Below are 23,265 nucleotides of genomic sequence, written 5' to 3'. Positions count from 1 at the left end.
GTTGACATATTATGTCAACCGGTTACACACTATGGTTCTGTTCCAAAAATATAAAAGAAATAACCGGTTACACTCATATGTCAATCACTTACATATACATGAATTATTTTTTTCTATTAACAAAAACCTACCTGATCATGAATAAAACATTATGACAAAAGCTGATTCATATATCCGATTAGTCGGATAAAACTTTATTATTTTTGTTGTATTCAACTTAAGCAATATATTGAGCTGGTACGTGGATGTGTTTTCTTGTTTTGCTCCTTAATTGTATCTCAATCAACATAATTAAACATTTTATAATCCCGGGGAACCAACAATAAATGCTGGTTGGTTGTTTGGTACTTTCACTACATCATCTTCCCACTCTTGGTAGTTGTTACTAACTAAGCATTCGTGCAATGGATAAAGCTTCTTATCTCTATCTCTTCACCATTAACTAATTATACGTTACCGTTGCTTAAACCACAATCTTTACCTGTATAAAAAACAACAACACATCAGTTTGTGAGATACCAATATGGAGTTTGCAGCAAATCAATGCTCTTTATTTGAATTCTTTGATAGTTTCATTGAGAGGGTCAAATGGGTAGGTGTCCTCATCGTCTCCGTCATCATCGGGAACATCTTCTCTGCGATCTTGACTTTCTGCTTTGCATTTGGTAATATATGATTCTTGATCTTGATTTTGATCTTCTGATATATTTACATGTGCTGTGACATATTTGGGAAAATTAAGGTTTGATGAGTTGGCTTTTTTTTTTGTTGGCAGTGGGGACTTTTTTGGGGGCTATGACTGGAGCCTTCATAGGGCAAGAAACTGAGAGTGGCTTCATTCGAGGTGCTGCTGTTGGTGCTATGTCAGGAGCTGTTTTCTCTATCGAAGTCTTTGAATATTCTCTTAATCTTTGGCGTTCTAATGAATCTGGAATCGATTGTCTCTTATACTTGGTGAGTCATTTCGTCAAATTATAAACAGCGTCGATGTGTCAGTGTCATGTCGATGTGTCAGTGTTAATGTTTCATATGTTTGTTTGAAGTTTATTGTATTTATATGCAGATTGATGTTATTACTAGCCTAATGAGTGGGAGACTTGTACGTGAAAGGATAGGTCCAGCCATGTTGAGTGCTGTCCAAAGTCAGATAGGTAGTACTGATGAAATAGGCTTTTATGAGCTTCAAAACTTCTATGATATTGGCGATACAAGAGGTTTATCAGTAGTTTTAGTTGAAAAGATACCAACAATATCAATCACAAGTAATGATAATTTTGATGCTTCTGGTGATAGAGTCTCATGTTCAGTATGTCTTCAGGTTTGTTGATTTCTTTACAAGTACAAATTATTCATGGTTTTAAATTAAAGTCCGCAATCGTGTTCGTGTTCGAGATAATATGCAGACACATTTTTAATTGACATGGTGAATTTTGAAATTACAGGACTTGCAAGTTGGAGAGAGCGTTAGAAGGCTACCCCATTGTCATCATATGTTTCACCTACCTTGCATTGATAAGTGGCTCATTAAGCATGGATCTTGCCCATTATGTCGAAGAGATGTATAAATAATGTTGTACATATCACCGTCAGAATAGCTTCTATCTTTGTTTATACTCCCTTAGGATATAATTATTAAAATATTATTTATTGTAATAGTTATCCAAATTTGCACATATTTTACAAAATAATAAGGGGTATTTAAGGAAGATGATATTTAATAGAGTTGAATTAGTTGAATTTATCTATATTTTTGATAGTATATTTAAGAGTGTTTAAGATCAACACTTCAATATTTTTGAATTAGTGTTTAAATTAATACTGATACAAATATGAGAAATGCTTTTTAAATGATTAAAATAATAAGTTTTTTTAAAAAATGTGTGCATTCAATGCATTAAAAATACATTGGAAATTGAAATCGTGACTTTTATAAAAAAATATTTTCTTTATTTAGTATGCTTAAAGAGTGCCCTGAGGGCACTCGTTAGCAAGACCCTACAAATAAATATCGTAAGTCAATTTTAAAAAAATAAACTAAAAGTTCAAGACTTTGAATTGAGAAATTTTTGTATGCAAATGACCTAAAATTTATATTTTTATAAACAATCAATAAGAAGAGAGAAAGTTCTTAATTTATTTTAATTTTAATTTCTTTTTTAATTGAAATTTTTTTAATTAATTAGAAAATTTTATGATTGGTTGTATGTAAAAGAATTGCTTATGTTTGTATCTACCTAAGAACTTTTTCTTTAATTATTATTGAATGTGTTTGAATGTCGTTTGGTGAAAAATTTTAGTTAATTGGAAAGATTTTAGTTAATTTAAATTTTGTGATTGGTTGTATGTAAAAGAATTTCATATGTTTGTATCTACCTAAGAACTTTTTCTTTAATTATGATTGAATGTGTTTGAATGTCGTTTGGTGAAAATTGCTCCGACACAGATTAAATTTTAGATTAATTTCTTAAAATCGAACCAAAACGTGTTTACATATTTTAATATTTAATCATTTTTTATTAATATAATATATTGTGTTAATTTACTATTCAATAATATTTATTTTTTAAAATTATTTATTTATTTTTATTATTTTATTTATTTTAATTTGATTGGATCATTCTCATTTTATAATATTAACTTTTTAATATACTATAAATTTTATATTATATTAAATCTATTACTTATTATCATTTTTATAATCTTAATAAAAATATATTTTATAATTTAAATATTTAAAAACTAATTTAAGTTGGACCGCATGAAATTATGAAATTATATTTTATTGAATCATAATTTTTTAATCAATATTTAAAATTGAATAAAACTACACCGCAAACAGCCTTACTAATCCCTACTAAGTATCTATCATCAAATCAAACATCGTATTATTCAATGTTACGTTACTCTTTATTCCATTTTATTTTAAAATAAATTTAAAGTTTAAATTAATTTTTATTAAATGCACTAATATTCAATCAAAGGCAACTGCACTTTTTAAGTTGGGTAATCCTTATCAGGTTATTTAGCCCCATGGTGGTTGAACCTTAACGTCGTTCTAAAGTGGACTATAAATAGACACGCAAAAGTGTGTACTTCCATCAATGAATTAAAAGAGCAATGTGCTTACTTTGTGTCTAGAAAATTCTCTCAACCGATCTTCTACTATCATAAATTCCAAATGACTTTATTTGATTGTTTGAATGAAAAGGGAAGAAAAATCGGAAGATGGGACTTAAGTACAAAGCACAGTTAGAGAGGTGTCTGAAGGGGAAGTTTGGGTCCTTAAGTGAGGTTTGTGTCCTTGTGAATTCCTTGAATGTCAGAAAGAGTACCGAGAGAACAAGACCTTAGCCAATCAAAATAAAAACTCACGTACAAGTACTTCTTACTTCATTTCCATAAATTTTTCGCTAAGATGAACCGTTTGACCCAAAAATCCGTTATGCGAGCTTTGTTACATGAGGACAAGCGACGGTCTAAGTTTAAGGGAGTTTGATAAGTGGTTTTTGTATCATTTTTATTTGTAGTTTTACTTTGTTATTTCATCGTTTTTATCCATTTTTCCTTCATTTTATTATGTTTTATGCATTGGTATTGTGTTTTTGTTATTTTCAAGCCTTAATAAGCATTCTAGACGAAATAAGGACCAAATTGGATGAAATGTAGAAAAGGGCGAAAAATCAAAGTCTCCCATGCAAACTCTAGGGGGCTGTTATGGCCACCTGTAATAGCAAGGCGCTCCCGAATTCCCCTAGAATGATGCCCAGGACAAAATCCAGTGGCCTACTACGACCACCCATAATGGCTATTACGAGTCGTAACAAGCAGGCGCGTACCCATCTTTTTGTTTCCTTTCTCGGTTTGATTTGTTGCCGATTTGGGACCTTTGCACATTCTAATTTGAGATGATTATGTTTTTAAAGGCATTAAAGCTAAATGTTTTATCCATGTTTAGAATAAGTTAGAAAACTAATAGGTAGTTGAGTTTTAGGATTATCACGTTTTTATCGTAGAATTTTCTTTTTCACGCACTTTTGCTTTCATCGTTTTGTACAAGTCTCCATTGGAGCAGCTGGATCGATTTATATTGAATCTTTTCTTTTATTCAAGTTTTATTTACCGCTTTATTTACTATTTTTATTTTCTATTATTAATTATGTTTCCATCAGCAAGAATTACTTTGATCGAATCATCTCTCACCTATCAATGTACAAGTCTCCATTGGAGCAGCTGGATCAATTTAATTATGTTTCCATCAGCATGAGTGAGTAGTTTTCTAAGGACCAAGGGTCATGAACCCTATAAATGATTATCTGTACGAGTAAACTTAATCCAATTGCGAGAATTTCATCTTTTTTATTTTAAACCCTGAGTTTTCGATTCAAACCTCGCCACGAAAGTGGGAATGTTTTTAGGTGTCTACCTTAATCTAAGGGATAAGTGTAAACATCGGAAAGTTGTTTTTAAACAATCAAATAATAGGCCACAAAAGTTTTGAAAATGGATTGAGAAAATGTTCCATCTTTTAATAGTAGTGCAAAAGTAACGATCATTGACGAACGTTTGTGCGCGAGCGAAAACCGACGAGTGTCCTGTTCGTCAGAGATATGGCAATACACTGGATAAAGCATATATTGTCCACAATAGTATATTTTTCTATAACTTGTGTCGAAATTCTCGTAATATAAGAGCTTAATTTATACGGAGAAGTCGTAAATAGGAGTCTTGACCCTAAAGTCATGTTTGCTTTATATATTTTAAAAACTTTTTATTTAAGTTGTTTTTCCACTTAAGTGCTTTTTTCACTTAAGTTGCTCCTAAAACACCAATTTTCGATCTCCCTAGATATACAATGATAGAACAGAGTTCGGTACTCAACCATTAGTCCTTGTGGTTCGATAATATTTTACTACTTTGCATAGTAGTACACTTGTGGTGTGTCACCTAGCAAAACAAATTTGAAATACATTAGCTTCTAAAGGAATTATCCATTCCATCCCTGATGTCTATGCATATTTTTGATTGGTTCTACATCTGATCAGAAGAAGAAAAATTGAACTCTGAGTCTGATAGTGACCTTTTAGAGTATTCTTGATCTTGCGTTTGACCAGCTTCGAAGCATAAGTCTTCAGAGTTTGGATCTTCAAAGTTTGACCTTCTTTAGAGTCTGGATCTTCAGAGTCTGATCTTCAGAATTTGACCTCCTTTATGTAAATGCAAGCTTCTCAAGCATAGTGTATTTTGATGAAGACAATATGGACATCAAGCTTTTATAAAGGATGTGCAAAAAGAATTTCAAGTATCAAGCAAAAATACATCATTTCAAAGTCTTGAAGAAATTGTGAAGATTCAAGAATCAAGCTAAAATGTCAAAGGTATAAACAATACTCACTTTGACATATAATTGTTCACAAATATATTTTCATGCATATCATAAACATACTACAAAGTGTCATCCCTCAAAAGAACATTTAAAACCTTTTTCAAAGTTAAATTTCAAAATAAAGGTTTTAGGAACCGGGTTGTCCCTATGGGGGAACCGGTTCCCAACATTCTCAGTTTTCAGCTCTCTGTGGTTTACTATGGGGAACCGGGTTGTCCCTAGGTGGGAACCGGTTCCTCAGTTCAAAATTTGAATTTTTCTGCTGTAACGTTCAGCAGGAACTGGGTTGTCCTAGGCAGGAACCGGTTCCTACTGAACCAGTGTGTTTTTTCATTGCATGATCTTATTCAAACGAATCCATTTTCTTACCACTTGATCATTGCATTGTTTCATGGAAAAATAACCATTCAAAGAGGTGTTTAACACATTATAAATCCTACATATTTCAGAATCATTATTCACCTTCTTCATTAACAATTCATAAACCATATATTCTTCATCTTTCAATATTTCCAAGTGTTCATCAAATCTTATTTTCAAGTGAAACTTTCTATACACATTTTCATTGAGAAATCCATTCAAAGTTTCATGCATACATTGTGAACACTTATATTCATTTTGAGAATTGTTTATTTGAAGAAGAAGATCAATCCAAGATTGATATTGCTCTACAAACTTCTACTCAAATTATACTTAGAAATTATATCTTATTTTTCAGGATTGTTGAAAATAAGATTGTATTGTTTCCTTACTATCCAGGATTGTTGGAAGTAAGTGGTGTGTTTGAAGAGGATTGTTCTTCATTCACATTAGTGTTGTTTGATCTTAAAGGTGTTAAGAACCTTTGATCACCCTATAGGTTAGATAGTAGGCATAGGCTTGTACAATAATTCTAACTATAGTGAAATCTCTTTCGTGTTTGAAAGGGGACTGGAGTACTCTCGGATTGTGAGGGGAACCAGTATATATCGTTGTGTTCTTTATCTTTCCGTATTTACCGCTTTCATCACCATTACCAAGATAAAGATACAAACCATCAAAAGCCTTCAAACACTTAACCAAAAATAAGTACAAGTATTCTAAAAACCGTATAAATCTTTGAAAAACCTAATTCACCCCCCTCTTAGGCGCACTCTTATACTTACATTTGGCATCAGAGCAAGTTATAGGTAACTTGTTCCTAAAGATCCAGAATGGCTTCCGCAAATCAAAACCCGGTTTTCAAAGATGGTGGTTCTAACAACAAGCCTCCATTGTTTTGTGGTGAATATTTTGACTTTTGGAAAATCCAAATGAAGGCTCATCTAGAAGCACAAGGAGAAGAAGTTTGGGAGGCTGTCCTACAAGGTCCTCATGTTCCTATAACGGTCGTTAATGGTGTTGGATCGGAGAAACCTAAAGCGTCATGGGATGATAATGATAGAAAAAGGGTTCTTGCTGACAAAAAGGCGGTCAATCTTCTTCATGGTGCTCTTAGTATGGATGAATTCTTCCGAGTATCAACATGTACAACATCAAAAGAAATTTGGGATACTCTTGTAGAAACTCATGAAGGTACCGCTGAAGTTAAAAGATCAAGATTGAATACTTTAAGCCAAGAGTACGAACTATTTAGAATGAAGCCCGGAGAAACTATTCTCGATTTGCAAAAACGATTCGTACATTTGACAAATCACTTGAAGGCACTTGGTAAGACTCTTACTACCGAAGAACTTAATCTTAAAGTGCTCAGATCTTTGACAAGGGAGTGGCAACCAAAAGTGACGGCGATATCCGAAAAGAAGAATTTATCAAAACTTACTTCCGCAACACTATTTGGAAAACTTCAAGAATATGAGACAGAACTTGGAAGATTGGAAAAGCATGAGAACTTAGAGAAGAAATCCAAAGGCATTGCATTAAAAGTAGATTCAAAAGAAAGCAAAATGAAAGATACATCGGATGAAGATGAAAACTTCTTGCTTCTTGTAAAAAGGTTAGGCAAATTTTTTGGTAATAAAAATAATATTGATAATACTAACTATGTCAAAAGAAAGAAATTCTCAAAGCATAAAGATAAAGAAACATCCACTTCATCACAAGAAGTTACATGCTATGAATGTGGGAGACAAGGACACATAAAGCCGGAATGTCCAAAGCTTTCAAAGAAGTATGGATTCAAAGGCAAAAAGGAGTTCAAAAATAAAAGGGCCTACATAGCATGGGAAGATAATGAAGTAAGTTCCTCATCGGACTCCGATAGTGACGAAAGTGCAAACCTTGCACTAATGGCATCACACCACTCCGACGATGAAGAAGGCGAGGTTAGTTATGATGATTCTCTTTTTGATAATGGTGCGCAAGGTGCAATAGAAGAATTATTAAAAGAAGGGATAATAGCTATTTTGCCCCCTGCCATATGGGCGAAGTTTGAAAAACGCCCCTGTAAAAAAAAAAATTTGAATTCGCCCCCTAACATATGAAGATTCCTCTGTTTTGCCCCTTCAAGAAATTTAATATTCAAAATTATTGACGTGGCAACCATTTTTTTATTTTTTAAAATTATTTATAATGACGTGGCATGCTTAGCTGGAATTTTTTATTATTTTTAATAATTTTTAATGACGTGGCATGCTTAGCTGGAATTTTTTATTATTTTTAATAATTTTTAATGACGTGGCAGGCTTAGTTGGAATTTTTATTTATTTTAATTCCATGTGGCATGTTTTATTATTATTTAATTATTTGTTTGTTAAAATGTCAAATATGAAAGCCAAAATTTTGTCTCCCATGGGTATTGAACACATGACCAATTAATTACAAGGAGGCACTACCAACCACTAGGCTACTTTAATTTTGTTGTTTTATTCTTACTTTAAGTACTTATATTATAATAAACTAGTTATATTTATCTACTTTTATCAAATATTATCAGTTACTTTTGTTGTTCTATTTTACTTTTGTCAAATATTAACGTTAATATATTTATTTAATTAAATATTTATTTTAATTAAATTATAAAATATATCAGTTAAAATATAATAGTTATATTATAGTTATTAGTTAACATTGTTATTAATTAATACTATTATAATTAATATTTATTTTACTGTTAAAATTAATTAAATTCTAAAATATAAATTAATTTAGTTTTAATTTAAATTTGTTTAATTTAGTTTTAATTACATAAACTAATTTAATTTAGTCATGTTTTATAGGCTATGTTTTATAAACTAATTTAAAAAATACTTAACCAAATTAATTTAGTCACATTTTATAAGCTATGTTTTAAAATATACTGTTAATCATGTTTCATAGGCTATGTTTTAAAAAAATAATGTACCTTTTAAACTAATGTAATAAACTAGTTTAAACTAATTTATTAACGTTATTTTCAATTAATAATTTAAATAATTAAAGTTATTTAAATATTAACATTTTTCAATATCAATGATATTTAATAATTTTTAAATATTTATGTTACAATATTTTAAATATTAACGGTAAATATGTAATTCATGTAATATATTAATGTAAATATATTAGTTAATAAATTATTAGTTAATAATAATAATAATAATAAAACATATAATAAAAAATCATAACCTAAATAAATATATTAACACTAATATACTCGTTAATAAAACATTATCATTGATTAACAATAATATTAAAACATATATCAAAATATAAGAACCTAAATAAATATTTAATAAACATATTTTCATAAATTACTATAATATAGCTACTTAAAGTAAGAATAGAACAAAAAAAGTAAAGCAGCCTAGTGGTTGATGGTGCCCTCTTGTAATTGCTAGGTCATGGGTTCAATACCCATGGAAGACAAAATTTTGGCTTTAATATTTGACATTTTAACAAACAAATAATTAAATTATAATAAAACATGCCACATGGAATTAAAATAAATAAAAAATAAATAAAAACTCCAACTAAGCCTGCCACGTCATTAAAAATTATTAAAAATAATAAAAAATTCCAACTAAGCATGCCACGTCATTATAAATAATTTAAAAAAATAAAAAAATGGTTGTCACGTCAATAATTTTGAATATTAAATTTCTTGAAGGGGTAAAACAGGGGAATCTTCATATGTTAGGGGGCGAATCCAAATTTTTTTTTTTACAGGGGCGTTTTTCAAACCTCGCCCATATGGCAGGGGGCAAAATAGCTATTATCCCTTAAAAGAATGCAAAATTCTCTATAAAACTATCTCATCTCAAAAGAAAATAATATCATCTTTAGAAGAGAAGGTTAAGATAATTGAAGTAGAACATAAAGATGACAAAGAAAAAATGATTAGTGTTCAAGAAGATAATGTTGCATGCAAGAATTGTGAATCACTTTCCTTCCAAATTGTCCAATTAAAACGTGTTTTAGAAAGATATGAAAAAGGGCAAATTGGATTGGAAAATGTTCTTAGCACACAAAGATACTCCAATGATAAGAGCGGACTTGGTTTCTCTAAATTTGATAAACCAAGATCCAACAAGACTATCTTTGTCAAGGCTAGTAACCAACCAATTCAAGAGAAAGTGATCAAGCCTAAAGTAATGCAACATTATCCTAAAAGGAAGAACTTTGTTAAGAAGAAATCTTATTCTCCTAGATATAGAAGTAACTTTGAACCTACTTGTTTTTATTGTGGTATTATTGGTCACACACCCAATGCTTGTTATGTAAGGAACTTTAGTGTTCCTAGTGGACATTATGTATGGGTGAAGAAAGGAACTAACTATGATGGACCCAAAGCCACTTGGGTACCTAATAAAACTTAATTTGTTTTGTAGGCATGCTTGAAGACCACTTCAAACCTATGGTATCTAGATAGTGGTTGTTCAAAGCATATGACGGGTGACTTAAACCAATTTTCAGATCTAAGGTTAAAGGCCAAGGGTTTTGTCACTTATGGAGACAACAATAAGGGAATAATTCTTGGAAAAGGCAAAGTTGGTGCACCACCTTTCACATCCATTGAAGATGTCCTTTATGTTGAAGGACTAAAGCATAATCTTCTAAGCATTAGCCAACTTTGTGACAAAGGCTTCAAGATCAAATTCACTAAGGAAGAATGCTTGATCATCGATGAAGTCACCAATGAGGTAAAACTCAAAGGTACAAGAATTAATAACATTTTTATGATTTCTTTAAATGATTTATCTTTGAAAGTAAAATGTCTTTTGGTAAACAATAATGAATCATGGTTATGGCATAAGAGAGCAGCCCATATTCATATGGATCATTTAAATAAATTAACCAAACATGATCTTGTTATTGGCCTACCTAAGATAAAGTTTGTCAAAGATAAATTATGTGATGCATGTCAAAAGGGAAAGCAAACCAAATCATCTTTCAAACCAAAGAATGTGGTGACTACAACAAGACCACTTCAATTGTTGCATATGGATCTATTTGGTCCATCAAGGACAAGAAGCTTCGGAGGTAATGTATACGCTTTAGTTATTGTTGATGATTATTCTAGATATTCTTGGACTTTGTTTCTTGTGCAGAAAAGTGATGCTTTTAGAGCCTTTAAGAAGTATGCAAAACAAATCCAAAATGAAAAATCATTAAAGATTGTATCCATAAGAAGTGATCATGGTGGAGAGTTTCAAAATGCATCGTTTGAAGAATTTTGTGAAGAACATGGTATCTCTCATAATTTTTCAGCACCAAGAACTCCACAACAAAATGGAGTAGTCGAAAGGAAAAATAGGTTTCTAGTGGAACTTGCAAGAACAATGCTTAGTGATGCAAATCTTCCTAAATATTTTTGGGCGGATGCGGTTAGTACGGCATGTTATGTTGGAAATCGAGTAATCATTAGACCTATCTTAAAGAAGACTCCATATGAACTCTTCAAAGGAAGAAAGCCAAACATTGCTCACTTTCACATTTTTGGATGCAAGTGCTTTGTTCTAAACAATGACAAAGACAATCTTGAATCCATGCATGTATCTTTTGATGAGACTAACACTTCCAAAGAGGAAATAGTTGCTTGTGATGATGATGATCCTTTAGATTTACCCCCGGAAGAACTTTCAAATGATACAATTGTGAAGGCACCGGAAGAACTTTCAAATGATATAATTGTGAAGGCACCGGAAGTACAACAAGAAAGTGTTCAACAAGAAAGTGTACAACAAGAATCAAACACCAATGATTTACCAAAAGAATGGAGAACTCATAGAGATCATCCTATTGATAAAGTTATTGGTGATATTAGTCAAGGAGTTGCAACAAGATTAAATCTCAAAGATGCTTGCTTACACATGGCTTTTGTTTCTCAAATTGAACCTTCCAAAGTTGATGAAGCCTTAGGAGACGATCAATGGATAAATGCAATGCAAGAAGAATTGAATCAATTCGAGAGAAATCAAGTTTGGGAACTTGTGCCTAGACCAAGTAATAAACACATCATAGGTACTCGATGGGTGTTTAAGAACAAACTTGATGAGAATGGTATAATTGTTCGAAACAAAGCAAGATTGGTGGCCCAAGGTTACAATCAAGAAGAAGGAATCGACTTTGAAGAAACATTTGCTCCGGTTGCAAGGTTAGAAGCTATTCGTCTTTTACTTGCTTATGCATGTTCATTAAATTTTCAGCTTTATCAAATGGACGTCAAGAGCGCATTCTTGAATGGCTACATCAATGAAGAAGTCTATGTCAAACAACCCCCGGGATTTGAAGACTTCAAGAATCCTACACATGTCTTTAAGTTGAGAAAGGCTCTTTATGGCTTAAAGCAAGCACCAAGAGCATGGTATGATAGACTTAGCAATTTTTTGTGTGAAAAGGGTTTCGAAAAGGGTAAGGTTGATAAAACTTTGTTCATTAAGAAAATCAAGAGTAACACTTTATTGGTTCAAGTCTATGTTGATGATATCATTTTTGGATCGACTAACAAAGAAATGTGTGAGGAATTCTCATTGATGATGCAAGGAGAATTCGAGATGTCTATGATGGGAAAGATGAACTACTTTCTTGGACTACAAATTAAGCAACTCAAAGATGGAATCTTTATCAATCAATCCAAATATTGTAAAGAATTATTGAAGAAGTTTGATATGGATAATTGTAAAGCAATGAATACTCCAATGGGCTCCGGTACATATGTTGATCAAGATGAATCCGGTACTCCAATTGATATTACTAAGTATCGAGGTATGATTGGTTCTTTATTATATTTGACGGCAAGCCGTCCTGACATAATGTTTAGTGTTTGTCTTTGTGCTCGCTTCCAAGCAAATCCAAAGGAATCACATCTTATGGCGGTTAAAAGGATCATGAAGTATCTCAGAGGAACAACCAATGTTGGCTTATGGTATCCAAAAGGTAGTGTTTGCAATTTAATTGGTTATTCTGACGCGGACTATGCAGGATGTAAAACTGATCGTAAAAGCACAAGTGGTACTTGTCACGTTCTTGGAAATGCATTAGTATCATGGGCTTGTAAAAAGCAAGCATGTGTTGCTCTTAGTACGGCCGAAGCAGAATACATAGCAGCGGGTAGTTGTTGTGCACAAATTCTTTGGCTTAAGCAACAACTTCGTGACTACGGACTTGATCTCGGATGTATTCCTCTTCGATGCGACAATACAAGTGCTATAAATATTACAAAGAATCTGGTCATGCATTCAAGAACCAAACACATAGACATTCGACATCATTTTCTTCGCGATCATGTGCTTAAAGGAGATGTTGAAGTCACTTTTGTAGATACTCATAATCAACTTGCGGATATCTTCACCAAGCCTCTCCCAAAAGAATCGTTTTACAAAATTCGACGAGAGCTTGGAATTTTAGACGAAGGTGATGTTTAAAATTTATTCGTCATTTTCATACATCAAAGGTACACGTTTCTAAAATTTTTTAAGTTCAAAGTGCTTTATAAATGTTCATTCATTATGACTTGGTAATTATGTATGATATGTATGCTTTATATTTCATAAAATTAAAGTTTTTGGAAATTTTTCAGCCCAGGAACCGGTTCCCAGGTGGGACGAACCGGTTCCCCATAGTAATTTCCAGAGACGTTGTTTTTATGTGCTTCAGGAACCGGTTCCCATGTGGGACGAACCGGTTCCCACGTATTTTTTTTTTCCAGATTTTCTTTGTTTGGCTGTAATGTAAAAGTTGTTTATTATTTTAAAGTTTTAAATGCTTTTTATATATATTAAAAACACACTCACTCACTCACATCCACTCTTTTACTCTCATTCAATATATTCACTCATCTTCATCTTCTCCAAACCCTTCCACCTCCATTGTCAAACTCCATTAAAAGCTCCACTATCTCACTTTAACTCACAAAATTTAATTACCCACTACCTCAAACCTATATATCATCCTCCATTCTTCACATATCTCACTCATATCCTCCTCCACTCACAAAATCCGAAAATCCCAACCTAAACCCTAACTCTCAATCATGCCACCAAGAGCTTCAAGAAATGCTAAGGGGAAGAACAAGGTTGGTGAGGCTAGTGAAGAACCTCAAGAGATCCAACCAACGGTCAAAAGTCGGAGACTCACATTCAACATTTGGAGTCGAAAACTCCTTGCGGCAAAATACGGTAATCTCCCTGACTTCCCTAATCACAGCTTCAATTTTCCGGCTAGACTAGCTAATGCAGGGGTCGCTAATTTTGTGTTTGACCATGGTGATTATTATCCGGATTTGGTTAGAGAATTTTACCATAATCTTAGGATAGTGAACGATGAGTTTGATGATTTCACGTTGTTGTCTGAAGTTTCAAATAAAGAAATATGTTTAGATGTTGAGGAATTTGGAAGAGTGTTAGGAATTCCATCTCAGGGCTTAGTACTCCTTCAAGGTAATATTCCGGAGGATTGGCAACCGTATAGTAAGATTGATGTTTTTGTGGATATGTGCCGACCAACTCAACGCGACACGGTTCGCCAACAGCTGGCTACCAAGTTTAACATGTTCGGTTCAAGCTTATCGGTGAGTGATAGGATGCTCCATCTTATCATTGCTTATGTTTTATTTCCAAAGAATTCTAACCATTCCAGGGTCAATGAGTTCGAGTTGATGGTTTTGCATGCTCTAAGACGTGGCATTGAAGTCAATTAGGCTCTTTCAATTATGCGCCACATGCAGCTTATGGCTTCCCTTAAAGGAGGCTTACCTTATGCAAGGGCCATCTCTCATATTATTCGGAATGCTGGTGTTCTCCTCCAAAGGGAACCAAAGAAAAATATGGATGAACAAGAGTGTGCTATCACCACCGCTACCGCTCTTAAAAATACAGGAATAGTTACGGATCGTGAAGGTAGATTCGTTTACAAAGTTGATTTTGAGCCAACCGTGCCACAAGTTCCTCAACCTCCCGAAGGTGGATACACAATGGATATGATGTTTGCCAAGCTTTGTTCTATTCAAACATCTATTGATAACAACAAGCGGGAGAATAACTATGAGCATAACCTTATGAGAAGACAAATGCGGGAAATTCAACGGACTCAAAGGCGTATCTTGGCTCATTATGAGGGAGAGGAAGGAAGTGAAGAAGAAGATGAACAAGAGGATGATGATGAAGAACAAATGGATGAAAGTGACTAAATTATGTGCTTTAATTTCTATGTTATGTTTTCTTTCTATTATTAGTTTTTATTTATGTTTTCTAGACATTGTTCCATTTATGTTTCGTGATGTTTAGGACTATTTGTGTTTGTGTTGTAATCGTGAAAAAACTACGTTTCGTATCGTTTAAATCATGTTATGTTTGTAGTATTTCATTTTGTGTTATCTTTGTGGTATTTCACATTGTGTTATATTTCATATACTTTTTCTCTTTTTCCCCATCCTTTTTGATAATAACAAAGGGGGAGAAGAATATGCATGTGTTTTTGTTGTTGTTTTGTTTCAAAGAAAAATGCAGGCCATTGTTAAAATTATCAAATAAAACTCATCACCATAAATCAAGGAATCATGGATTTAGGGGGAGTCTCTAACATAGGGGGAGCCTTGCATTGTTCAACATAATTTCAAAAGCACAAAACAACTTTTTCAAAACATTTTCAAGACTTGGTTGTCATCATCAAAAAGGGGGAGAATGTAAATGCAAGCTTCTCAAGCATAGTGTGTTTTGATGAAGACAATATGGACATCAAGCTTTTATAAAGGATGTGCAAAAAGAATTTCAAGTATCAAGCAAAAATACATCATTTCAAAGTCTTGAAGAAATTGTGAAGATTCAAGAATCAAGCTAAAATGTCAAAGGTATAAACAATACTCACTTTGACATATAATTGTTCACAAATATATTTTCATGCATATCATAAACATACTACAAAGTGTCATCCCTCAAAAGAACATTTAAAACCTTTTTCAAAGTTAAATTTCAAAATAAAGGTTTTAGGAACCGGGTTGTCCCTATGGGGGAACCGGTTCCCAACATTCTCAGTTTTCAGCTCTCTGTGGTTTACTATGGGGAACCGGGTTGTCCCTAGGTGGGAACCGGTTCCTCAGTTCAAAATTTGAATTTTTCTGCTGTAACGTTCAGCAGGAACCGGGTTGTCCTAGGCAGGAACCGGTTCCTACTGAACCAGTGTGTTTTTTCATTGCATGATCTTATTCAAACGAATCCATTTTCTTACCACTTGATCATTGCATTGTTTCATGGAAAAATAACCATTCAAAGAGGTGTTTAACACATTATAAATACTACATATTTCAGAATCATTATTCACCTTCTTCATTAACAATTCATAAACCATATATTCTTCATCTTTCAATATTTCCAAGTGTTCATCAAATCTTATTTTCAAGTGAAACTTTCTATACACATTTTCATTGAGAAATCCATTCAAAGTTTCATGCATACATTGTGAACACTTATATTCATTTTGAGAATTGTTTATTTGAAGAAGAAGATCAATCCAAGATTGATATTTCTCTACAAACTTCTACTCAAATTATACTTAGAAATTATATCTTATTTTTCAGGATTGTTGAAAATAAGATTGTATTGTTTCCTTACTATCCAGGATTGTTGGAAGTAAGAGGTGTGTTTGAAGAGGATTGTTCTTCATTCACATTAGTGTTGTTTGATCTTAAAGGTGTTAAGAACCTTTGATCACCCTATAGGTTAGATAGTAGGCATAGGCTTGTACAATAATTCTAACTATAGTGAAATCTCTTTCGTGTTTGAAAGGGGACTGGAGTACTCTCGGATTGTGAGGGGAACCAGTATATATCGTTGTGTTCTTTATCTTTCCGTATTTACCGCTTTCATCACCATTACCAAGATAAAGATACAAACCATCAAAAGCCTTCAAACACTTAACCAAAAATAAGTACAAGTATTCTAAAAACCGTATAAATCTTTGAAAAACCTAATTCACCCCCCCCCCCCTCTTAGGCGCACTCTTATACTTACACTTTAGAGTCCGAGTCTTCAGAGTCTGATGCTCAGGTTCTAATACTTCAGATTCATATCTTCAAGCTTCTCCTTAAATGTTCAATTTTAGTGTCATAACTTAACTTGTATCACAAATTTTAGTCTATGGTCCTTCACATTTGAACATAAGTTAGTATATCCAATTGTTCTTTAAATAATTTTTTATCATCAAAACCTTAGGGATGTGGTAATGGTACCAACCAATTTGGTTTCAAAAGGTTTGTCAACATCAGTCAATCCATGAAGAATAAAGTGCAGTTTACAAATGATAGCACATTGGCCGCTAAAGGATTTGGTGATGTCTTGATCATGAGAAAAGATAGCAAGCAGTCATTAATCTCAAACGTGTTATATATTCTACGCATGAAGAGAACCCTACTTATCATTGGCCAACTGATTGAAAGGAACTATACAATGTTGATAGAGGACAAGATGATGAGAGTACATGAATCAAGTGTAAGATTGATCTTAAAGGCATATAAATCTCAAAATAGGACCCTCAAGATTGAACTTGATGTGTTGGAACATAAGTGCCTAGCAACTGCAGCTAGAAAGGATGAATGGGTTTAGTACTAGAGTATAGGTCATCTTAAATTTAAAGATATCAATCATATGAAGAAAAAAAATATGGTTTCATAATCACCTGAAATTGAGATTCATAGTGATGTGTGTGAAGAATGTGTGCCAACCAAGTAACATAAGAATAGTTTCAGCAATGATGGAGAAAGCAAGTCTAGAGCCTCTCTTAAAGTCATATATTTTTGATGTGTATAGCTCTATCCAAGTGGACTCATTTGGAGGTAACAATTACTTTGTTACATTCATAAATGATTTTAGCAAAAAATAATGGGCATACTTAAGTAAGAAGAAAAATGGTGTGATTGATATGTTCACCAAATTTCAATCCATGATGGAAAGGCAAAGTGGTCACAAGATTAAGGTATTAAGAACTGATGGTGGATGAGAGTATGTGTCAAGTGATTTTGATGCATTATGTGAAAGAGAAGATATTGTCTATGAGGTGGTGCCACCATATACACCTCAATAAATGGAACTGTATAGAGAAAGAACATGACCATCATGAACATGGTGAGAAGTATGTTAAAGGATAGGAATCTACCTAATAAACTATGGAGTGAGACTGGGTTCATTGCATCATACATCTTGAATAGATGCACAACTAAGAGGCTAGAAAGGATCACACCAAATGAATGTTTGTCTAGTGTCAAACCAAGCTTGGGTCACTTGAAGGTATTTGGGCCTATTTGTGCATATACATGTGTCTGACCAATTGAGAAGGAAGCTTGATGACAAATAAATCCAAATGATCTAGGTTGGTTATCACCCAACAGGTGGTTACAAGTTGTTTGATCTAATAAATAGGAAAATAATGATGAGCAAAGATATGGTCATAGATGAGCTGGAGGAATGAGATAGGAGCAATATTACTGAGAAGGATTCGGTGAGAATCACATATGAAGAAACAAGTAGTGAAGCTGAAGTGCAGACTCAACCAAGTACCAACAAGACTCAAAGAACTAGAATTATGCCAACTAGACTGCATAATTATGCAGCCACACTAAATGATGTTGTCATTTATGATGGTGAGGTGGTACACTATGAATTTTATACAGACATTAAGCTAGTGAATGTGAATGAGGAATTGAAGATCCTAAATGGATGAATGTTATCATAGATGAGCCGAAGTCTTTAGAAGTCAACAAGACTTGGTCATTTGTTGACCCATCACGGGGAAAGAAGGCAATTGATGTAAAGTGGGTATACAAAGTAAAGTTGAGTTCTAAGGGTGAAGGCATCAAACACAAAGCAATACTTGTGGCCAAAGGATTTCTTCAAAGGGAAGATATTGATTTTGGTAAAGTTTTTACGCTTGTTTCCAGGATTGAGATAATTAGATTGGTTGTTGCCTTAACTGATATCAACAATTAATCTAGGTGTCAGATAGATGTAAAGTGTGCATTCTTAAGTGGAAATTTAGATGAAGAAATGTATGTCATAACTAGTTGGTTTTGAGAAAGAAAGCCAAGAAAACAAAGTGTTCAAACGGTATAAGACATTGTATGGACTTGTTCTATGTTGACCATGTCTATCCCGACCTACCAGCGAGAATAGACAACACTCCTTATAAAACCTTCTCAGCATACGAGAGTTATCATCGTAATGACCACAAATGATCTCAACCGCAAGTGCATCCAACGACTCTCTAGATTTCACGTCTATCAAATACCAAGTTTGTTATTTCCCTCCCTCTATAATAGAGAAGGCGTCAAACATAAATCTTTATTTATTTTTTAAATAAACATGATCTATTTAAATAATATTTGAATAAATCTGATATATTCACACCTCTTACGTGATTATTATAGGGTCGGCCTGGTATAAAGACAAAAAAAAAATCCTCTCGTACCTTAAAAAAAAATTATAAATTTTTTGATATTCTATAATTTATTCACTAAAATACTATTATAATATATAAAAACATTACATCTCAACCTTGATATGTCTTGAACCGACAATGAGTGATTACTACATTTTTGCTATAAATAGTTCATTCACCGATGAGTAATTGAGTCACATATGGTCTTCCTTTTTGCTATAAATTGACGAATTCACGTGATTATCTAGTCATCTACACATATGGGGTGAAGTCCTACTTTAATTTATTAAGTAGTTAAAGTTTAACAAGCATTTAATGAGGAACTTTCCAGTCCTTGTTCAAACAAAAGTTCACGATGGACCCTCCTACTTCTCTAGTTGCCCTTCTATATTTTTGGTACTATACAATATTGGCACTCTAAATTTAGCATCTATTCTTTTCAACATATTATAAATTTTTTAAAATAAAAAGCAGAAATACACAAATTTGAAAGGAATGGCCTAGAGAAAACCCGTTGCACCTTTGTTAAAGTGCAATAATGACACAAGCTTAATTTTAGATCAATGTACATCAAAATTAAAAGTTTAACTTTATTATGAGGTAAGCAAACTTTTATTGTTCACATACTTGCAAAGACGTCAAAGTCTTATCTAGTAGCTCTTATATTTTCTTTCTCCAACATGTTTTGCAAACTATTTTTATTAAAAAATCAAATAAATTTGTTCCTTTTAAAAAAATGCATGTAATTTTGAAAAAGGTAATAGCGGTGATTTCACCCCCACAATTTTAAAAAAATTAAAACGTTTATTTGGAAAGTATTATCGAACAAACATATAGAATGTGTCTGGAATCAGACAACACGAAATGAGTAATTTTAAAAATGTATATTCAGACAACACGAAACACGAAATGAGTAGTTTTAAAAATGTATAAAATTTGAGAAAAACATATAAGATGTATTGTATATTTTATTTAATATTTATAACAACAATTGTCAGAGTAGATCTAATCTGCTAAAATTTTATTTTTTTTATTTTACGATTTGAGCACGTATAGAAAGCGAATTAAATTGATCTGACCTATTTTTACATGTTCTTCAACAGAGATGAGAAATATAATTTTAAAAAATTAATAGTTTGATTAATATATAGTTAATATATTATTATGATTACTAAATTGTAAATAGTCATTTATAGTATTAATTTGAGATTCATTAATCAAAGTCGATCAAATTTATTTTTACTTTATATTTAATTATGATTATTTTTAGCATTGTGATTACAACTTTCAATATATCAAAATCTTATTTTACAATATATTATTAGAGTTTCGTTCAAGATCCGTTGGGTCACCTACTATCGATTTTTATTATTGAATCACACACCAAGTTCAATACTATCGAGCATGAGAGAGTGTAATAATAGTCTCATATTAGACGATATATGTCATTGACATATGTTTATAAATGGGAACAATCATATCAAGAATAACAAGTGTGAGTTAGAACACTTGTGAAACAAGTGCGGGAAAGTCTCACGTTGATTAGAAAAGGGGATACTTGACTATTTATAAGTGAAAGAACCTACACACCTATCACCTTAAGATTTTCGATGAGTATGTGGTGTGTCTTTCACAAGGAGTGTTGCTCGTAAAGAAAAAGCATCAACGTAAATGCTCCCTCGTGTTGAACCCCCAAATTTGATGACCTAGCAATGGTATCAAAGTCTGGTTCGACTAAAGGACCGACTCATTTGTATCGAAAGTACTCCTCATGGTGGTGGGTAGGAGGAGTCATGTTGAAGAGTGTCAACGGTGGTACAAGTGTATGTGGATGAAAGAATTTCCGCTTAAAGAGGAGCATTGTGGACTCACACTTGAGAGAGTGTTGAGAATAACAAGTGTGAGTTAGAACAATTGAGAAAAAAGTGTGGGGAAGTCTCACATTAATTAGAAAAGTGGAGACTTGAGCAATTATAAGTGAGAGGATTCACATGCCTATCACCTTAAGGATTTGGGTTAGTATGTGGTGTGTCTCTCGCAAGGTGTATCACTCATAAAGAAAAAAGTCCCAACGTAAATGCTCTCTCATGTTGAACCCCCGAATTTGATGACCTAACAATACTCACCTTACAAGTTAGTTTTTTAGAGTTGAGTTAGGTCCAACCCAAATTCTAATAATTTTTTAATTTTGGTAATCACTTCCGAAAAAATTATGATTGTCGACGTCGATAACTTTTTTCTGCTTTTTATTGCGGGTTCTTTTTACCTTTTTTTTATCATCACTATTTGGCTTTCTTTGTTATATTTCTAATCGTCAATTTTATCATTAATCATTCTCATTTGAGCCACTTAGAGACCATTTTTCCCACAAACGACCATACCACGCACCATTGTAGTCACCTCCATTTTCCCACAAGCAACCTTTTTTATTATTTCATTTTCGTTTATTTTAAGTTATTTTATTTTCAATATCACAACACCAATCCATTATTCTACTTACATGTTTTAAAGAATTTCTTATTTTATGAGTTTTTCCAGCTTATTAACAATTTTTTATTTTTAATGAACAATACAAAGTTGTAGATTATTTCATCTGTCTTATAAATAGTGTTTCATTTGTAATTTTCCTCCGTCTCAAAATAAATATTTTTTTACCATACCAATGTAACATTTGTTATTATTTTTCACTACTAAACTCTTATTTTTTATTTTTTTTTTTACAAAGGAGGGCCTAAGCCCAAAAACAGAAAAAACTAAATAGGCACAAGCCTAGAAACAGAATCACCAGCGAGATCCTTATCCAGCGAACTTCGAATCCAATCTGGAGCATCCTTAAAAATAATAAGATCAGAACTCAATTTCTTTCCTTCAAGAGCAAGGATATTCGCACATCCATTTGCCTCTCGAAAAATATGCGAGACTTCCACATTGACAAATCGATGCATCAAACTTCTAATTCCATCAATCAAATTACCCACATTCATTCTTCTGTTGCTTCCTTGATTGATACAATCAACGGCAATTCGAGAATCCGACTCCACAATAATATGCTGAAAGCCCATATCCATAGCCATGGTAATGCCGATATATATTCCCCAAATCTCTGCCATAAGAGCACTACAAATGCCAATTTTTTTGACAAACCCACCAAGCCAAATGCCATGGTGATTCCTGATTAAACCACCACACCCAGTTGTGCCATCAGTATCCCTAGCTCCATCCACGTTGAGTTTCACAAAGGGAGACAATGGAGCAAGCCATCGAACATACTTATACTCCACGGTTCTATCCATAACCTGTGATCTCATATGCATGGCCTCATTATAATTCTGAATCATGTCTTCAATCACCTCACGAACCATTAACGGTCTAGTATAATTCCTATCATGCACCTCTTTGTTTCTCCAAGTCCATAAAGTATGGCAGCTAGTAGCCCACACATTACTCCAATTGGGATAATCAACGGGGTTACAGAAAATATTATTCTTAATCCAATCAAGCGAACCTGCATTAAAGAAAACACTGGTTAGTGAGAAAGGGATAATACTATCCCAAAATTCTTTCACGATACGACAGTCCCGTAACGCATGTAGGGACGTATCACTCGCAGCTCCACATAAGGGGCAGCCATCATGCCCAAAACCGGAAACACTGATGCGATGATTAGTGAGCAAACGATCATGATGGAGCATCCATACAAATAATCTTATTCGTTCAGGAACCTCTAGCCTCCAAATATTCTTCCAAGTCATGCAATCAGATGCCATCTCCATATTGTTGAGATGCTTATACATACTGCTAATAGAGAAAGATCCATTATCCTCAGTAGCCACACAAAACTTGTCACAACCATTTCCAATTACTGGAGGTAATACACCAGCTATCCTCCCACGAACATCAAGAGGTAGCCAGTTCAGCTTACTCTAGTTCCATCCACCTAAACCATCACTTAAATCCTGAACGTACACGTCCGCAAGCTCGCGAGGGATTACATCCACTTTATCAGCAATAATCAAACCTTGTTCAATCCAACATTGACTCCAAGGTTTAACCGAAGC

General features: G+C 33.1%; 1 protein-coding gene across 1 annotated transcript; it reads left to right on the top strand.

The window, feature by feature from the left end:
* The first annotated feature begins 367 nt into the window (after positions 1–367).
* On the top strand, positions 368–1,729 carry LOC131608856 (NEP1-interacting protein 1-like). The gene is made up of 4 exons (XM_058880439.1): positions 368–665; positions 776–954; positions 1,064–1,318; positions 1,443–1,729. Exons 1-4 carry the CDS (start codon positions 524–526, stop codon positions 1,563–1,565), a joined length of 699 nt encoding a protein of 232 aa, XP_058736422.1. The 5' UTR covers positions 368–523; the 3' UTR covers positions 1,566–1,729.
* Positions 1,730–23,265: the final 21,536 nt, after the last annotated feature.

The sequence above is a fragment of the Vicia villosa genome, linkage group LG1 (genome assembly GCF_029867415.1).
Source record: "Vicia villosa cultivar HV-30 ecotype Madison, WI linkage group LG1, Vvil1.0, whole genome shotgun sequence".
Lineage (NCBI taxonomy): Eukaryota > Viridiplantae > Streptophyta > Magnoliopsida > Fabales > Fabaceae > Vicia > Vicia villosa.
This window is presented reverse-complemented; position numbering and strand designations above follow the sequence as displayed.

Excerpts from the sequence above, each read along its gene's own strand:
- LOC131608856 (XM_058880439.1), top strand. The coding sequence starts at position 524 with ATGGAGTTTGCAGCAAATCAATGCTCTTTATTTGAATTCTTTGATAGT. Across the intron at positions 666-775 it reads GACTTTCTGCTTTGCATTTG|TGGGGACTTTTTTGGGGGCT; the intron begins GTAATATATGAT and ends TTTTGTTGGCAG. Across the intron at positions 955-1,063 it reads TCGATTGTCTCTTATACTTG|ATTGATGTTATTACTAGCCT; the intron begins GTGAGTCATTTC and ends ATTTATATGCAG.